The 19,975-nt window shown below is 42.5% G+C and overlaps 1 protein-coding gene across 2 annotated transcripts in view; it reads right to left on the reverse strand.

Moving 5' to 3' along the window:
- Nucleotides 1–2,210: 2,210 nt before the first annotated feature.
- Nucleotides 2,211–19,975, reverse strand: part of LOC124882067 (adhesion G-protein coupled receptor G6-like) — a 28,686-nt gene continuing 10,921 nt past the window's right edge. Inside the window, exons 14-20 of one of the 2 annotated variants that reach the window (XM_047388220.1) lie at nucleotides 18,939–19,029; nucleotides 18,106–18,256; nucleotides 17,884–18,016; nucleotides 16,975–17,076; nucleotides 13,124–13,279; nucleotides 11,741–11,782; nucleotides 4,456–4,592 (exon numbers count right to left, since the gene is read on the reverse strand). In XM_047388220.1, the coding sequence (XP_047244176.1) occupies nucleotides 11,763–11,782; nucleotides 13,124–13,279; nucleotides 16,975–17,076; nucleotides 17,884–18,016; nucleotides 18,106–18,256; nucleotides 18,939–19,029 (653 nt within the window). In that variant the 3' untranslated portion in view covers nucleotides 4,456–4,592; nucleotides 11,741–11,762. Of the gene's footprint in view, nucleotides 4,593–11,740; nucleotides 11,783–13,123; nucleotides 13,280–16,974; nucleotides 17,077–17,883; nucleotides 18,017–18,105; nucleotides 18,257–18,938; nucleotides 19,030–19,975 lie in introns of both variants that reach the window. The other variant, XM_047388219.1, reaches the window with a different exon arrangement.

Consider the following 19,975-nt stretch of genomic DNA (forward strand, 5'->3'; position numbering starts at 1 on the left):
TTATCATTATTATTATTATTTAATGCTGATACTGAACAGAAACCATAAACATGGATGTAAACAACTATGACATCCTAAAGGAGCAGCAGTGAAAGTTAAAGATAAAAATCTGCTTTGGGAATTAGCTGCTCGGATTTCTTCAGTTAAAACCAATTTGTGATGAAGATGAGCGCGGTATTCTACACCTTATTTTTAAAAGATAACTCGAAGTAAGACAGATTAAGTGTTTTTGACCCACTGTGGCTGTATTTTGTCCACAACAGAATCGTGTTTTCCTTTCTGAACCGGAACTCAGGCCAGTAACATTCTAAGAGGGGTTTTGCCAACAGTTCTGCCAGACGGGTCTCCACGGTTCCAGCCTCAGTCTCTGGGGCTATTTGTGGGCTGACTAATAAATACTTCACCATGCTGGGAAAAGTTGAAATGTGGGTTTGAGTGCCTGATGGTCGGTGAAATGCATGCTTACCTGACCACGCTGTGGACCTCATGGTGAACTCGTCTGGCTCAACCATCGAAGCCCTTTTTGTCTGGTTTGTGTGGTTTACCAGGAAAGACAAACAGTCCATTAAACAAATATTACAAAATGCTTAAAAAAGTTCAAAGAAGCAACACAGGCGTCTAAAAATCAGGTGAAATAAACAACAGAAAAAACAAGAAAAGGTAGTTATGTGTGTTGGTCTCCCATTCAAATCTATTTCAGTTGATATTGTAGAAAACATTTTCATCCTGTCAATAAAACTGAAAGGTTTTGAGATTTAATTAAAAAAAACAGGATAAAAAAACCCAAAACTCTTTGTACTGCTACAGCTCAGTTCCTACTTTATTACAGAACCACCATTAATAGTTGAAACGGGTCACAGATAGGTGGATGGAATATACATTTTAATATCTTTCACCATTTTTATAGAGTTAAAGTTTGATGTTTTACATTTTGAAATGCTTAGAGTGTAATGAAGGCACATTCTGGAGCCAACAAGGGGATTATTTTCTGCTTTTGCCCAAAATGTCTCCTAATTCTGTAAAACGTACCATTTTCTGTCAAATCAGCCCAGAGTGCGGAGTTCACACCCAACTTACTCCCACTATATTTCAGCTCGGGTTAGGGTTACCCTTCCAAACTGGAACTGAAAGGTCTCTTCAACTTATCATATTTCACACATAAAACACTACAGATGCATAAAGGATTACATGAAGGCTCACCAGAGGGTTCTGACACTCACGGGTCAAGATTCTTCTCAAAACGACTTACCGTTTTCGCACAGTGATGGACTGACTGAGGCTTAAAAACATCTCGATTTCTGTCTGCCTGTCAGAGGAAGAGTGGTGCTGTGGGCTTCACTTCCTCCAAAAGAGAAAGGGAAGTCAAAGTAGCTACCAGTGAGTCAGTGCTACCTCGTTCTCCTGCTCTCATAATCACACAAGTTTCTAATTCTGCAAGTTCCTTGCAGCTGCATTGACACCCATAAAACATTTCTTTTATTTTGCCTCCAAAGCAGCCAGAAAGGTGCTGTTTTACTGACTGTTTTATGTTATCGAACTTTAGGAAAATCAAAAATCTTTTCTGGGAGATCTTTGCTGTAAATATTTGGCTTCTACATCTAATAAAGTATTTGGTAAAATTATGGAACTGGTTTAAACTGTTCACTGTTTACATTTTTTTTCAGAAAAAGATGTTCTTGGATTCCCCAAAAAAATCCACATCCCTGTCTGTAAACTGGTTCCAGTGGGAAGCATCAGAAACCTTCGTACGCCCATGGAGTATCTGGAGCAATCAGGATATTTGTAATTCACCCCACTGAGATGGTCAGCTGAACCTTTAATCCTTTCAGGCCTTATGTAGTCTTTAGAGACTGTAGTCAAAGCTGAAACTGAAGCATGACACAGAACTGGTTCCTACCGGATTTATTTATTCATTTTGCCTTAAAGAGATTAAAAGTTACCAAATTAGTTTTTCATGTGCAGCACTGTGGAAAATGCCTGTAAGATTCCTCATTCTTCAAATATTTGTGAAGACGGCAGTTTTTCACCTTAAAACATTTGATTCCACATTAAAAGATTGAAAAATCTGGCTGCTTTCCTGGGAAACAGAAGGAAGGCTGAATCAGCCACCGTTTGTGGTTATTTGAGTTGAAGTGTCTGACCTCGTGTTTGTATGCATTGTCTCAACTGTGGGATGAAGCAGCAAAAAGGGTGAAAAAAGTCTGCATATGTAACAATAAAGTATATTTATTCAATCTTCACCCAAACAGCTGCAAAGAGAGTTGTTGCCGTCAAAGATGAAAAACAGTTGCCAAAAATCACGTCTAATTTTAACCAAACATGATGCTAATCTTTAGGATACAGAGAAAATCTCAGCTTAGTTATTGCGTCTTTCCCTTCTTAACGACGCACCTCTCATCTGATCTCATCTGCACATGGAGTTTCACAATGTTCTGTATTTCATGTACAGCGTTCCTGCATCCAGAGATCTCAAAGCTAGAGAATAAGCCACATCGAACTGAGAAATCACTATTTACAGAAGATATGGCTCCACAGACACACATCACAGTAACAATAAGGACTACAGAACATAACAGCCCATTTTTCTCCAACCCAAATCCCCTTCTTTCCCTCGATACAGTCCGGCAGTTATATGATACAGTAGGATCGCATCAGCGTCTCTGACCACCCTGTAGCTCCAAATTAAAACATCACGTCATCCTGGAGACACGTGGATGTGGAAAACCAGGTGTTTTTATTGGGATTTTTATTTATGATTTGTTCCTGTCAGTTGAGCTGTTTCAAACTGATTCCAGAAGGATTTTTGTGTTCTGCAGAGTTTGCAAAGGACCACTTCAGGGTGCAGCTCATTTGTTTTTAATGTAGTCAGTTAGCTGAGTTCATAAAAATTATTAAATGTAACTGGCGCTGCATGGTGGGGTGAAAGCTAAACCAGTGTGACAACTGTTACCATGTATTGCTTTTCTAGCTTATTCTGTGTGTATAAACAGACTCTAAACTGATGAAAAATATCCCTCATTTGTGCTGAATGATACTGGCCTCTCAGCGAGTTTAACTACAAAGGGTTTTTGTCTGCATGAGTAGTTGCGGTTCAAACTTGTGCTTTAATAAAATTATCACTCATGATATCCAGGAGGCATCTTGTAGTCAGCTTAGAGATGTTTCCATGAAACCTAAAAATAAACTTTCTGCCATAAAATTATTCTTACAAATACATAAATATTTCATCATATTAACCACTATTTAGCTCTCAACCAAACAGGAAATACAGAAAAGTTTTAGTGTTAAAGTTGCAAAAGCAAAACTGCACAGATTGTGAAAATAGCTTTTACATGTGCAGAGTGTGAATTAAATTTAAGCTGCTTTAGCATTGCTTTCTGCCTTTTGACATTGGTTGGCATGATTTATGATTCTTTCAATGTGCTTCTCACATATTTTCAATTGTTTGTGTTGAATATATGAGTGAAAAAAAAGGCTAAACAGACACAGCTAAATGCAGTTTAAAAATTCATGCCTGACTCATGGTCATATTCGACCTGATGTGGAGTCTCATCTAAATAAGTCAGACATAAATATTTAAGACTGCATTTAGCCGTGTCAGTTTAGCCTTTTTTTTCACATACATACACACAAATATACATACACACGTACATATATGTATATATAGACGTAATCTTTCACCGATTAAACCCGAAGATGGATCCATGGTGAGTGCTGGTTCCTTTTTAACCAGCACTTATCGTTCTGTTTTAGGGTTTGCAGCTGTGTGCGCTGATCATTTTTAATAATCTGTTGTGCGACAAATAAACTGCTCCATTTCTCGCCAACAAACACTTTTTCTTTCCTTTATCATCAGAAACTCTGCCGGTTGCGGTAAAGCTGGTGTTGGGGGTTCCTTGAAATTAAGAAAACATTAATTCTGTTACAGTTTATAGAAATCTTGAGGACAGGACTAGTTTTTATTGTCACTGATTTTGTTTTAATGAGCTGAACGTGAACAAAATTCTTGACTATAAGGATTTCCAGATTTCAATCTCCTGCTACTTCTACAATGATGACATCAAACATTTAAAAGACAGAAAAAATAATAAAATAAAACATTTAAAGCATTTCCCTTAAGGTTGTAGGTGCATTAGAGGACGGCAGAAATATTGATCCATTCTTCTGGGTGGAAAAACAGCCGTTCCAGAAGATGTTCTGGGTCCGATTTCCAAAGATTCTGAAGCTCCTTTTAAATCAAAACAATCTTCCCAGGCTAACAACGGCAAAGAAATCTTAAACGCTTGAAGATGTTTCAGAAAAAAGGCTCATACTGGGCTGAAAAAGTGTTGAGAATATTTACAAAAGGTCTTCTAGGAGCCTGAATCTGAAAATGCAGCTCTAGAGCCGGGTGCAGTTGGCGAAACTGTCGGACATGATGATGTTCTTGTAGAAGTTGTCGGTGCGTGTGGAGCAGTAACCTTTCACCTTGTCAATCATTTGGCTGACAGGGAGGATGGAGGAGGAGGAGGAAGAGGAGTTTGGCTCCACATCGGAGGAGGAAGAGGACGAGGAGACGCACTTGGGGCCGGTCTGGTTGGAGGAACGCTTGTCTGCAGAAAGAGATGGGAACATAACGCTGTTAGGACACAAACATCAAAGCAGAGCAGCAAGAATCTCAAATCTTTAAGGAAGCCTCCCAAATTAATGATCTGTGTTTCTTTCTTAAGTTTTTACAAGTTTAAAAAGTCTGAGGCAGTTTTACTGTTTTAATAAAGACCTTATGTTTCTGCGGGGTTAAAAACAACATATCAGGGTTTAAATTACATTAAAATGTGCACCAAATCTTTCAAAATCCATCAAGAAGGAGACAGTATAGACAGAACAGGAATGTGACTGAGATCAGAATGTCTGAAAGAAACAACATATGTGGACATAAGAAGAGATGTGCAATGATGTTGTGCACCACCCATGTAGGCCTTCCAGCAGGAAATAATACTCCTAAAGGGTCTGCACTCACTTTGTTATTCAAGAAAATATGAAAAACCTCAAATCAAATCACTGTCACAGTTCCCTTTAAGAATCCTCAAAAAGCCTGTGTTTTTATGTTCTGTACACGGACCGGGTGGAACCGGAGAATCTGAGCATCCATGTTTAGAACAGCTTTCTGCTGCTCAGGTTCACAGAGCCATGACACGCTATCACACCACCACAGGGCAAAGGCAGAGACACGAGAGGCAGACATCCATGGACGCTAATACTCTCATGTCTAAGGGGCAATTCAGAACCACCAGTTAATCTAAAACACTTGTTTCTGGGTTGTGGAAAGAAACCCAGAAATGGAGGAAACCGTCTCAGGCAAATGGATTAGATTCGAACCTCACACAAAACCATCGGATAAGATCTGGTCTTGGAACACCTTGGGATTGCCTAGAATGAGCTGGAGAGTGTTGTTGAGGAGAGGAATGCCAGTATTTCCCTTCTGGACCTGTTATCCCCACAATCCAATCTCAGAAAAGCAGAGAACAATTAAAGAACTGTCAATACGACTCTTTAAATTTCCACTGCTTGTGGGTCTCATCATTATGCGTTTACCCTAAGCCACTCAGTTACATTCACCATGGAGCGTGGAGGTGAACAGGGAAACATCTGCATCAAATCCTCTCTGTATTTTTCTTGGTCTGGAGCTCACTGTCAGATAGCCTTTAGATAAGGACCGCAGCAGAACATTAATAGATAAAGATCCTACATGTAAAAAAGCACTCCACACCAAAGCAATGCAGGAATGTCTGGTAGTTATAGCATATAGACACCTGAAGATGTGTCTTTTTTTTTAAGCAGCAGTGGTTAAACATGTTCAGATTCTCAAATTAACAGCAGCAGAATGGTGGATGTATGAAAAGACCAAAGGTCACAGGTCACGAGGCAGGCCAAGTCTAATAAATGCTGTTAAATAAGGCTTCTGGTGTTTACATAGCACCACTTGGTTTTCTGTTTTTATGTAAATTTCTTTTGTCTTATTTTAATGTAAAGAGAAAATTTTGTGTTTAAACTATTTCTCTGGCAAATAGCCTATAGAGGAGTGTTTAGCACTAAATGAAAGAAATCATTGAATTATTTATTTTTAGGTGAAGCTGGAGTGATCTTGCCCATAGAGCTTCCTCACTATTGAAGGTTTGTTGCTTTGTGTTTCTGTGAGGGTTCGAATAGCTGTTAAGTGCTAAATAGTTCCTGTGGTCTAAAACCATCTAAAACGTCCTCTGTGAATCCATGAAGCCAATCTGGATGTTTTGGTTGGATAAGAGCAAACATAGGAGACTAGGTGCCAAAGTCAACACTATTATTGGGTAAATGTCAGCATAAACCTCATTAAATTTCTCCCTGTTTGTTAGACATGTCAGTCAGAAGTCTGAATTTATGTTAATAATGCTTAGTGAATGCATACTGGACCAACACTAGCTGCCTTTAGAGGTTTACATTTCTTAGAAATTTGCGTTGCAACAGGTGCCAAAGCAGTTATGCTGAACCTACACATTTCAGGCCAAGTCAAGCAATTTCTGTGTCTGGTAGACCTCTTGTACTGCCAGCAGGACACTGTCATGCAGGCAGGAATTTAGTCTTCATCGGAAGCCTGCTGAGATGTGAAAGGCTTCCTTGGCACTGCAAAAGGAGCTCCACCACGGCTTTTAAACAAGGTTCATCCCATGTGCCTCGAAGTCAGGTTGGTGATTAATGGAACAGCCGATTAAACTCAGTTAAAGGTTCAAATCAGAAAATCAGTAGCAATATTTATGTTACCAGATTATGAATTTGTGACAGGTGAAATCTAATGCTGGGGAAAATACAACCATTTTTTTCCACTGAGGAAATCCGACTGACACTTTTCTGAGTGTGAATAAAACTCCTTGTTGGGACCTTGTTACAGAATTTTTATTCTTAAGACTGAGAAATACTAACGTGAAGGAAAGAATAAAATATGTGGGTGCAAAATATGGGTAAAATTAGGTGAAATGAACCAAAGCCCCTTTCAGGGAACTACAATTCGCAACGACTCACCAAAATTAGACATCTGCAGATTAGAAAAATGTATCATGGTGCAATGGGTCTTGATTTCAGCTGTGGCATCAAAATGGTGGGATCAGAACATGACAAGCAAGGTGAAATCATGAATCCATTCTGCCTTGTGTCACCTTTTACTGGCAAACTTTGTGCCTCTTTGTGAAAATGTTAGCAATATTAAATGCCCCCGCCCTTCCTGTAAAGCACTTTAAAGTATCCTGTGCATGAAGAATGCTTTTCAAATAAATGTTATTTGACTGTATGACCACATTGTACAAGGGTGGCAACCATTTCTAAAGGCACAGGGTTCTCTGGAATCACACAGGCTCTTCTCCGGATGGACAGAGTTTTAAACTTCCAGCAGCAGCTCAATGTTTTACTCTCAGCCGTGAAAGTTCAGGTGAGCTGCTGCAGGAAGGGGGGCGGCTGAGTCTCAGTGTTATTGCAGCGCTGTTGTCTGTTTGTACAGAATAATGCACCATGTCACAAAACTCCAATCATCTCATGTTGGGTTTTTGAACATGACAATAAGATCACTGGCCTCCACAGTCACCAGATTTTAATCCAACAGAGCACTATTTAAAGTTAGACAGATTGAGAAGATTAAGGGGGTCCAACCTGGTACTAGCAAGGTGCACATAGTTAATTGGCCAGTGAGTATTTTCTCACCAGTTCTGTCTGTAAAATGCCATAATATGGTATTTACAAAGTAAACCAGAGGCTTTGCAGGCATAAGAAGAAGTTGGGTTCTAAAGATATGGTTGTAATAGACTACTCTGCAACATGGAGTGCCATGAAGAAATGAACTTCTTGTTAACCTTAGGAGATCTTGGAAGTTATTTCCACCTTCATCACTCTTACTACATGAAAGACAACAGAGCTATTTGAAAGTAGATTTTTACCCATTTTTAACTAGTTTTGTGCAATTGTTTTAACTTTTAGTGAAGCGCAACCAGCAAAGCTGCTCAGTTACAAAATAAAAACTATTTTTAAGGGCTGTTGCTTTATTTGATCATGATTACAACAAAACAGTTGCTGTATAAAGGTAGATTTGTGAAGCAGATTAGTAGGATAATGATCATTAAATGATCTTTGGGAAGGATCCAAGAACACCTGCTGTTTTATTATCACAAACTGTGCTGAAGCCATCCTGAGACACACATGGTGTGTTCAATTAGTTTTTACGTAGGACAACAACAAACAGCAACCAGGCTTTAAGACAAAATTAAATTACTTTGCTTTGAGCTGGAATCTCCTCAGATATGAAAGCATTTAAAAGGACGCTTACACACCTGCAAACAGAGCATGTTTTTAATCAGATCTTTCAAGGACATCCGCAGTAAATGTAACTGAGTGGCTTAGGGTAAACACAGAATGATGAGACCCGCAAGCACTGAAAATTTAAAGAACCGACTCTCCATCTTGCTTTAAATATGACAAACTGCAACAAGATAATCTGGAAACAGTTTGGTTTTATTGTTGAATCAGCCAAAAAGTTGACATAAGATCAGTAAGCAGAACGACAGGAGGGTAAAAAAGGTTGATTAAAATGGTTAAAAAATAGGCAAAGCTTTTCATTGTCTGTTTCATGACTGTTGATGTCTTCTGGAGACATTTTGGCTCCAAACGCTGCCAACAAAACGACAGAGGTGGCGACTGGAAAGTTTCTCTGGTCATGCTTGGAAGTTAATCAGGTGCTACGTCCAAAAGTGTTGAGCATTATTCCAGAGGGCTCATCTGTGGTTTAAAGGTTTCATATGTGGACCTCTCCAACTGGCTGAACATTGTCAGAACTCTGTAGACTATTCAGTCATTCCCATCCATCTGGAAACGGTAACAGAAATCTCTGATCGTAGGATGCATAGATCAGCCAACAGATCTATACATTTGAACTCTGACCAAACTGTATGAGTGACTGTGTTATAACTGAGTCTCGGTGCACAGAGCAGCAGAGGAATAGCTGTTGTGAGTATTTTCTATCAGTTGCTCCATAATGAGGCTAATTTGGCAGGAAGAGAAACCTCTTTCTCATGATATGGATTGATCCAACTTTATCCGCCTAGCTAACCTTAGGCTCCCCAGCTTGTTCTCTGGGATCCTTCATGGTTTTCAGTTCTGAAAGGACATAAAGTCATCCAGTCAGTTTCAGATCTGAACTGGGATCTGCTTCAAGTGGGAAATTATTGGAAAACCTCTAAAGTGAGGTGTCCAGGCAGCATCCAGATCGGATACCTGAGCCACTGTAGCCAAGACGCATCAGCTCTCCCCCAACCTATGATATTTACCTCCTCACCTAACTTCTAACCTGAACATCCAAGATAACCTTCTTTCAGTCAGTAGTTGGAATATAGATGGACCGTTAAATTGAGGGGTTTGCCTTTCTCATCATGACAGGCCAGTGTTGGAGATGAACCAACACTGGCTTTCTCTCTTTACCGTGCTCTTTGTTGGAAAAGCAGTTTCCTGAGACACTAAGTATGAGAAAACATCCTTTCTCTGTTTAGTTTCACTGGATCTGAAAGGTGCTGACTCAGTTTAATTCAACTGTGTATCTGAGGAATGCGCTGGACAAACAAGCCTGTTCTTGCCCACTTGGTGATAAAATCAGATACCGAGACTCGGGTGTTAATCTGTTATTTAGGGTGATACCGTGAAAAGGAAGCCCACCGCACGGACTGCCAAATCAGCGGCGAGCCGAGCTGGACAAGCTTCCTGTGCTGTCAAAGCCAAACTAAAGACAAAATACGAATCAAATCATTTGCAGCTGTACAAACTGAGGAATTGTTCAAAACGGTCAGAAATTAAATCTTCTTCCTTCACTTACATCCACGACCGGCCAAAACCAGTGTTCCGAAAAGGTTCTGTGTCACTGAGAGCCAAATCCACTATTTTAAAATGTATCACTGATAAATTGCACCTTTCACTTGTGGAAACCCTCAGAGAAAATTAGATAATGATGGATTTTCTAAAACTTAATGCAAAGTATTTTACACTGTCTGTGGTTGTGAGTTCAGCTGGACTTTAAGTGAGCCCAGCTGTCGATTTTTAAATAATAAAAACCTCATTCAGAGGTTTAATGGTCTGTAACAACAGATCAACATATTTTATTGTTAAATAACTTTCTGCTTTCTGCTTCAAACACTTTGTTTCCCATTTTTCAGTCTGGGAAGTGGTGATTATTTCTTAGGTTTTGCCGAATAAACCTGAGGAGTACGAAAAGGCAGCATGGAACTTCACAACCAGAAATGGGCTCAAATACCACGAAAATAACCTAAATTAAATCAATAGAAATGACATATATTGTTCTGATAGCAGTAGCATCGTGCCTTCTGCTTATGTTAGTGCTGTATGCTCCTTTTTGCTCCTTAAGGACAGAATCGTACTGCGCACTTTGAATATTATTATTACATAAACAATTTGGCTTTTTTTTTGCCGGTTTAGTCTTGTTTCTGCACCTTTAGATACTGGTATCTCCGTTTTCACACTACAAAAATGACCGAACAAGTCAGAGCGGAGCGCTCTTTGACCTGGAGGGGGCGGGGTGTGAGGTGCCTCAGTAGCATTTAAAGAAACAGCATCTCAATGAGTTGCTCTCAGATGCACCTCAGAACAGGTAAAAGAGGAGCCTATGGAGCTACAACAAGGAGTTCAGACCAAAGTATTGGAGTTTCACTTTATATAGACCACAGCTGGATGATTTGTAAAAAGGAAGGACTTAAAAGCACCAAATGTCCCCTTTAAATTAAATCCGAATCTAAATATCTAAAACCAACTAAATGGTTTAAAATAAACACCCAAATCTCTTTTCCACTTTAGTAAAGTCAGTATTTGTCAAAGGTGGGACCAAGTCATTTCTTCACAAGTCACAAGTAAGTCTCAAGCCATCAAATCTGTGACTCGAGCCTGACTCTGGTCAAGTCATCAAGTCAAAGTACAGACCTCTGGTGTCTGTGCTGACTCGATGTGTTTGTAAGAGGGTCTAAAGATTGAGAAGTAATTAAAGTTAGAGAAACTGTTATCTATGTGGAAACTGATGGATAGAAACATAATTTCAGAGCTAAAGTCTGACTATATTTGAGGATTAAGCTCATTAGCTTACATAATGGTTTGGCAGCACATGAAACGCTTTTACAAACGATTTAAATCCTGCAGCATTGATGGAGTTGGAGAGCAGATGTTTCATATGACTACAACTAATAAGAGGCACATGAATTCACTCTCAGGGGGGTTGACTTCATCCCCGCATATTTACACTAAACAATGTTTGACATCTTTCACATTCTGTGTTAATTTTAAAAAACACACCCACATGATCAGTTACTGACTGATATGAAGCACACCATTAGGCTGTTATTAAAGATCCAAACTACTCAGAAAAAAAAACCCAAAAGCACACCACATGTTAGCCGAGATGCAGACTGGCAGGGGGCGTTTGTTTCTGCATCCTGAGACGCTCTGAGCGGGCGGAGCTTGGGTTTTCTGCTTGGAGTCATCACCCCCATCAAAGCGTCTCAGGCTGGAAACTGTGTGACATCAGAGCAAGCAGCCAATCACAACACACTCAGTGGGAGCTGTTTTCCCAAAACGTCTCCAGATTTAGGACTTTTCATCCTATAGAACGGGAATCTGGCAATTTGATAATTCAGATTCACTCAGAGGCATTTTGGGAAACCCGAAGCGGATCACATGACATCAGCTTTACCTCTTTAGGTCGCTTCCTCCTGTTAATGGTTTGACGAGCGTTCTACACACCAGACACAGAGGCAGATACACAAACATATGAGAACATGTAACAAACCTGCTCCATGGAGAGAAAATAACAATGATTGTTTTCAAGCAGGTTTCTGCTTAAACAAGCTGCAGCTGGAGTCAACGTAAAGTCTGGAAACCCGAAATCAGAAGGTCTGATTGCGATTTTATTGATGTTTTTTACAATCGTGTTACAGAGAAACTGCTTTGTTTCCACCCAGGTTTTACAGCTGGTGTTAAAGTGTCACATTGAACATATTAAAGGAAATAAAAGCCTGATTAGATTTATTTTATCCGCAACAAACAACACATCAGTGTACGTTTACTGGTTTAGTTAATGGATGCTGTCTTCTTCCAGTTTGGGTTTCCGCTGCCTGAGGCATTCCTTTCACGGGACGTTATCTTCCTGATTGTACCCCTGGTGCATTGTGGATATGGGGGTCTATATGTGTTGATATATTGTTTTGTTTTTTACATTATGTTCTTATCTTGTTGACTATTTATTGAATTCCCCCTAAGTTTTGTATTTCCTGCTACTTTGTTTTTGTAAAATGTGATGAGTCACAAAAACTAAACAGAAAATGAACAAAAGTCTCCCAAAAACCCTTTAGGGAACCACTTTACAATAAGGCTCCCCTTATAGATGGCTAATAAATAGTTTACAGATATATTTTTAAAACAATCTGTAAACACATTACAAGTCATTAATACATGTTAATAATGCAGTGATTAAGTAGAATATATTATATGCTACAAAATATGTTTACAAATTGTGTTTTCAAGGTGATAACTTACTATTAAATGTTTAAAATAGCAACTGTGAATAGATTTTATATTTAACTCTACTTTAAACATACAGGTGAAGAGATTTGACTCACTATTTGGCAATAAACTGGTGAGTTTTGTCTCTTTCTCCCCCCTAGTTAATCCATAATAAACACTTATCAATGATTTGTAATGTGTTCACAGATGAATTAATAACATATCTGTAAACTAAAGAATAACTTTAAAGAAGAATTGTTTCCAGACTTTAAGGTTTTCTATCAGAGCATCTCATTTTCTCAGAGCAGGACGCTCATTTATTAAACTTCTCAACAGCTGTGTTCAGCACTGTTCCAGCTTCCTACAGGCTTATTTGCTCTGTATTGTCAATCATTTCTGTCTCACTGTAGCTTTGACTCTGTTTATAAGCTGAATTCTCACACATTTGAGATTTTATCTGAGATCAAATATTTCAGCACCCTGAGCTCATAAAGAACAAAGGATATAAGTCTCACACAGTCTGTCAGGCATGGAAACACCTTCATGAGGGGTTCTCGTTAGTAGGCCGTCTCACCTGTGTTCCTGTTTCGTTTGGTGAACGGTGTCAGCGTGGCTTTAGCCTTGGAGGTCCAACTGATGGTGCTGGAGCCGAAGGAGCTGGAGGACAGGGACTTGGCCAGGTTGTCTGAGCTCACCTTCTTTGTGTTGTTGGTGGCCGTCTTACTCCAGTCTGCATGAGCGAAACGGAACCGGTAATTTGAGAAATATTGGGACAAGCATTTAGACCCTGTGTTCAGATTTCCATACTTGGGATGCCTGACTGGAGCAAAAACACATCATTAAATCATCAGCTGCTCGCATCTAAAGTCAGAGCAATGATTTAAAAGTTTAAAACAGCTGGAAGTGTGACAAACAAGGAGTTTGTTAAACTCTACTTGGACCTTACCAGGAACTCTGTTTACTGTGTGGAAAGATGAGACTGAGAACCAGGTGGGGAGTATGGTGGAAGAGCTGTGATGCTGTGGGCCTGTTTCTTTTCTAAAAGCCCTGGGAACCTTGTTAGAGTGCATGGCATCATCACATCTTTGAATCACCAGCACCACGTTGCTTTTTCGTACTCGTACTCGTCGTCTTTCGCTTATCTGGGACCGGGTTGCGGGGGCAGCAGACTCAGCAGAGACGCCCCTCTCCCCAGACACCTCCTCCAGCGTGTCCTGGGCCGTCCCCTGGGCCTCCTCCCGGTGGGACGTACCTGGAACACCTCCCGAGGAAGGCGTCCAGGAGGCATCCGGTATAGATGCCCGAGCCACCTCAACTGGTTCCTCTCGATGTGGAGGAGCAGCGGCTCTACTCCGAGCTCCTCCCGGATGGCCGAGCTCCTCACACTATCTCTAAGGGAGAGACCGGCCACCCTACGGAGGAAGCTCATTTCAGCCGCTTGTATCCGGGATCTCGTTCTTTCGGTCATGACCCAAAGTTCATGGCCATAGGTGAGGGTAGGAACGTAGACCGATCGGTAAATTGAGAGCTTTGCTTTTCGGCTCAGCTCTCTCTTCACCACAACGGACCGGCACAGCGCCCCCATTACTGTGGCAGCTGCACCGATCCGTCTGTCGATCTCCCGCTCCATTCTTCCCTCACTCGTGAACAAGACCCCAAGATACTTAAACTCCTCCACTTGAGGCAGGAACTCCCCTCCAACCAGAAGAGGACAAGCCACCCTTTTCCGGTCGAGAACCATGGCCTCATACTTGGAGGAGCTGATCTTCATCCCAGCCGCTTCACACTCGGCTGCGAACCGCCACAGCGCATGCTGTAGGTCTTGGCTAGAGGGGGCCAGCAGGACCACGCCATCTGCAAAAAGAAGAGACGAAATCCTCTGGTCCCCAAACCAGACCCCCTCCGGCCCTTGGCTGCGTCTAGAAATCTTGTCCATAAAAGTTATGAACAGGACCGGCGACAAAGGGCAGCCCTGCCGGAGTCCAACTTGCACCGGGAACAGGTCCGACTTAGTGCCGGCAATGTGAACCAAACTCCTGCTCCGCTCGTACAGAGACCGGATGGCCCCTAATAAAGGGCCCCCTATTCCATACTCCTGGAGAACACCCCACAGGGCATCACGAGGGACACAGTCGAATGCTTTCTCCAGGTCCACAAAACACAAGTGGACCGGTTGGGCAAACTCCCATGAACCCTCGAGCACCCTGTAGAGGGTATAGAGCTGGTCCAGTGTCCCACGGCCGGGACGAAAACCACACTGCTCCTCCTGAAGCCGAGGCTCGACTTTCGGCCGGACTCTCCACTCGCCACGCTTGGCCTCACGGTACCCTTCAGCCGCCTCAGGAGTCCCACAAGCCAACCACAGCCAATAGGACTCCTTCTTCAGCTTAACAGCATCCCTTACTGCCGGTGTCCACCACCGGGTTTGAGGATTGCCGCCGCGACAGGCACCGCAGACCTTACGGCCGCAGCTACGGGCAGCAGCATCGACAATAGATGCGGAGAACATGGTCCACTCGGACTCTATGTCTCCAACATCCCCCGGAATCTGGTCAAAGCTCTCCTGGAGGTGGGAGTTGAATACATCCCTGGCCAAGGGCTCCGCCAGGCATTCCCAGCAGACCCTCACTATGCGCTTGGGCCTGCCAAGTCTGTCCGGCTTTCTCCTCCTCCAGCAGATCCAACTCACCACCAGGTGATGATCAGTGGACAGCTCAGCCCCTCTCTTCACCCGAGTGTCCAAAACATGCGGCCGAAGGTCTGATGATACGACAACAAAGTCGATCATCGACCTCCTACCTAGGGTGTCCTGGTGCCAAGTGCACTGATGGACACTCTTATGTTTGAACATGGTGTTCATTATGGACAATCCATGGCTAGCACAGAAGTCCAATAACAAAACACCACTTGGATTCAGATCAGGGAGGCCATTCCTCCCGATCACGCCTCTCCAGGTGTCACTGTCGTTTCCCACGTGGGCGTTGAAGTCCCCCAGCAGAATAATGGAGTCCCCGGGAGGGGCACTATCCAGCACCCCCGACAGGGACACCAAGAAGGCCGGGTACTCTGCACTACCACTCGGCCCGTAGGCCGAGACGACAGTCAGAGACCTATCCCCAACCCGAAGGCGCAGGGATGCGACCCTCTCGTCCACTGGGATAAATCCCAACACGAGACGGCTGAGCTGGGGGGCAACAAGCAAACCCACACCAGCCCGCCGCCTCTCCCCGTGGGCCACTCCAGAGTAGAAGAGAGTCCAACCCCTCTCAAGGAGACGGGTTCCAGAGCTGTGCGTGGAGGCGAGTCCGACTATTTCTAGTCGATATCTCTCGACCTCCTGCACAAGCTCAGGCTCCTTCCCCCCCAGCGAGGTGACATTCCACGTCCCTAGAGCCAGCCTAAGCATCCGGGGATCGGGCCGCCGAGGTCTCCACCTTTGTCCGCCACCCAATCCTCTTTGCACCGGTCCCTCACGGTTCCCCCTGCAGGTGGTGGGCCCACTGGGGGATGGCCTCGCGTCTCTCGTTTGGGCTTGGCCCGACCGGGTCCCGTGAGGAGCGACCCGGTCACCAGGCGCTCTCCGGCGAGTCCCGACCCCAGGCCTGGCTCCAGGGTGGGACCCCGGCTCCACCGTACCGGGCGACGTTACGTGCCTCGATTTAATAGTCGTCATGAGAGGTTCTTGAATGTTGCTTTTTATTTAAAATAAAAAAACCAGAGAGCCTCTGACAGAAAATGGAAATGGGTCATCAGTGGGTTTTTAGCAGGATAATGATCGGAAAACAACCCAGAACAACCCAAAAATGCTTCAGCCGACGCAAGGTCAGCAGTCTTCTATGACCACTTCAGTCCCCAGATCCTGTATGAAAACTGTGGAGAGAGCTGAGAAGAGAGCATCAGAGAGGACCCAGGACTCTGGACCATTCAGAGAGGTTCTGCACAGATGAATTTGGGTAATTTGCATAAATGAGCGCAAAGCTTAGCTCGTGTGAAAACCAGTATTTGTCAGAAACACCCTGGCACACAGCAGGTTGTTGTTTACTTCACTATATTCACCCCACACACACACATGACAGGAATATCACCGTGATCCTGGTTTTAAGGAGGAATTCCTTATTTCTGAGGCGATGGCACTCAGACAAACTTGATTAGGATTTTTTTTCAGTATGAAATCAGACTTCATACCAAATGTTCACAGACTGTTGTTGAGAAGAGCGTCCTCAGATTGACTGCACCTGGAGGACATTCCACTCCCTGAGAGACGGCTGTGTTTTATCTTCTTTTATTAGCTGCAGAGCCGAGGTGACTTAGATTTTATTAAACCGTCCTCTTTCTTTCTCTGAGCTCTGTGAACCTGGCAGCAGCCCCGCTGACAAATCCCAAGGGCTTCCTGTGGAGAAATGAGACAGGTAGACGGACGGATACCTGAGTTTTCTGAGAGCCTGTAGGGGCCACAGCAGAGGTATCTTCTCCACTGCTTCTGCACGTTTTCTTTCAGAGCACAGTGGAAGATAAATATGAAGAGACCTGAGGAGAGAAAGACGAAATGAGATTAGACAAGAACATTTCCATGTTATAAATATTTACGGCACCAACAATTTAAAAGAACATTAAGCAATTTATAAACCCCAATAAACGTTTTCTGTTCCTGCTTGAAAAATAAATAGAGCTAAACAACCAAACCCAGACACCATCAGTCCAGACATGCTGGTCAGAAAAATAAAATACATCTGATTTTTAGTTTTGTATCTGCAAACACAACATAGTTAAACGATTTCAGATCACACTGACAACATGCTTTAGTGTGGAAGTTGTCACTGAAGGAAAATATTTTCAGCATCAGTGTTTCACACTGAAGTGAAAGAAAAGGGTAGAACACAGAGCCAGACTGAGGTGCTGCCATTTTGCTCCTTCACTGTTTGGAAATGTTGGAGGTTTTTTAAAATATCTAAATCCTCCCATTAGCCTTAATGGAAGGCTCCACAATGACATGGATGATTTACTAATGCAAGCCTTGATAATTGCTACTAGCTACAAGATTTTAACAACAGTTTAATGAGCAAATTATGTAATTATTTCTTCTCTGCTTAAAATAACATTAAAAGTTTGTTTTACTGCAGCAGTTTCTCACAGCACCGTGGGATAATGTCTGCTCACAGTGACCACAAATGTCTTTCTTTGAAATCCTCTTAATTAAAAAGCATTAAACCATAACCTTTAACTCCTAGATTATAGTTGAAATAAATAAATCAGACTGCTGGCTGGTTTCTCTGATATCTCCGTTTTAAAGGACACAGAGTTTAGAAACCACTAAAAGTTGTCTGGATTCTGAACCTTGCAGAGAGTTGAAGATGGTGAAGAGGTACGTGAAGGTCAGGTAGACGGGTCCCCAGGCGAACAGAGCGAAGCCCCACGTCATCCCAAGCAGGAAGGTGAGGCTGACGACGCTCCGAAGGTTTCGAAGAACCTGAATCACAGGGAAACATTGTTTGTTTTTCTTTTCAAAATCATTTTAACATTTCAAACTAAAACCTGACAGAAAACTGAAGCGCAGACCTCCTCTCGCAGGGTGCGGTTGCTGCGTTTGCCGTTGCGGCCGCAGATCTGCATCATCACCACGATGAACATGGCCACGTTCAGCAGAAACATCAGGCAGAAGTAACCCACACAGGTGGTGTAGAAGACGCTCTTCTCCTTGATCCAACACCTGAGAGGAAACATGAAGAGAAGAAACATCTGCTGAGCCAGTGGTCGCCGGAGTGATTCCCGCCGTTATCTCAGGGGCAGGAGGAGCAGGAGCCCATAGCCCAAAGCAAGGAGCTTGAAACAAACGGTGCTGAATGAGAAATATTCCTGAACCATGAGAAAGATGACCTTCTGCTGGCCACACATGTCAAAAATGTCTCAACACGCTGGGCTGATTTGACAGAAAGTCCTACAGCAGTGAGAGAAAAACTGTGCAGAAGTAGACAAAAATACTTTCTGTGACCCGTTCAGATTTTAAATAATGTTCTGACTGAGCTATGTGGCTCCAAAGGAGGCTGGGTTTTCCCACTATTTCATTACAATCCATGGACAAAAGGTCCACTTTCTGGTGGAAAATCATGCAATAGAATATTACTTTGGGTTGAGGAGCATCTTTAGATGAAACTTGTGCCAGAACTAAGAAGGTAAAGTCCTCAGGAAGTGTGCTTCAATGCTTCCATACTGGCAACCTACAGTATAATCCAAGTTAACATGAAATTAACACAATCAAAACTGTGAATATGGATCCATAAGAAAACTGGCATTTGTTTCTATCATCAGGCTTGGTCACACCTGCCCAGCTACAGCTCCCTCAGGATTTCACCAGATTATTGGAGGTACAGAACTGAGTTTGGTCCTCTTACATCACTGGAGATTCATCTTTGCGGTCCTTCAAGACACCGTAATAGTTTTTATTCACAGAGACAACGATTCCCACCAGGAGTGCAGGTAAACCTGGAAGAAAGCAGACGACAGAGAGGATTTGAGCTCCACTGTCTTCCTTTTAAGGGTCTTAGGATGCTTTCTGGCACCCAACCTCCCAGTTGTATCGCTTCCATCCTAAAATGTGTTTTTCTGCCATCATCTTGGAATTAGTGTGATTCAGGGAGGTTTCTGGAATAGCTCAGGATGAATTTTTTTAAATGGGAATTATTTCTCACAGAGTGAACTTTGTTCCCTGATGTTTTAGTGAATGTAAATAACTCAGAACGTTGAGGCTTTCAGTTGACAGTTTGGGCTCTTCTTTCCACACTGTGCTAGGACACATCTGTCTACTCCTGCATTTCAGCTTGCAATACATCCCAAAAATAGCTTTCCCTGTTTCTAATATTTCCTTTCGTTATACCAACGCTTAAGACATGAAAAGTTCCAGGTGTCATTCGTAATACGTCTTCAGCTGTCCAGCAGTATGGGGGTTGCTGTTGAGGTTCAAATTTCTAAATTCTCCAACTGCCTTTACTGGGGACAGGTCAACGCTGCAGGCAACAGTCCAGCTGCTCCCTCTTCTTCCTCAGACGTGCCTTTGGAGTGTGTGCAGAACTTCCTATTTTCATTTCAACTTATAGAAGACATTCTACAGATTGGAGAACATGGAACCTACAAAATATGGATGGATGGATGGAACCTTTAGGAATACTGATTTTTGATCAGCTGATAATGTTTCCTGTTTGGAATAACGTCTGTTCACCTCATTATAAACCTAAACTAGCCTCTTTGTCATGGAGTTTTGAAATGTGTTGCAGCCTGAAATGAAGCAATGCACAGGCATTAGGTAGTAAGTAAAAAGTTGTTCAAAATGTCGAGAAATAAAAAAGTAACTCCCAGAATCAGCATCCTTTGGTCTGATCCCAACTCTTCATGGCTTTGAGTCGTAAATCAATCATAATCTCTAAAACTCCAT

Source organism: Girardinichthys multiradiatus, chromosome 15 (assembly GCF_021462225.1).
Source record: "Girardinichthys multiradiatus isolate DD_20200921_A chromosome 15, DD_fGirMul_XY1, whole genome shotgun sequence".
Lineage (NCBI taxonomy): Eukaryota > Metazoa > Chordata > Actinopteri > Cyprinodontiformes > Goodeidae > Girardinichthys > Girardinichthys multiradiatus.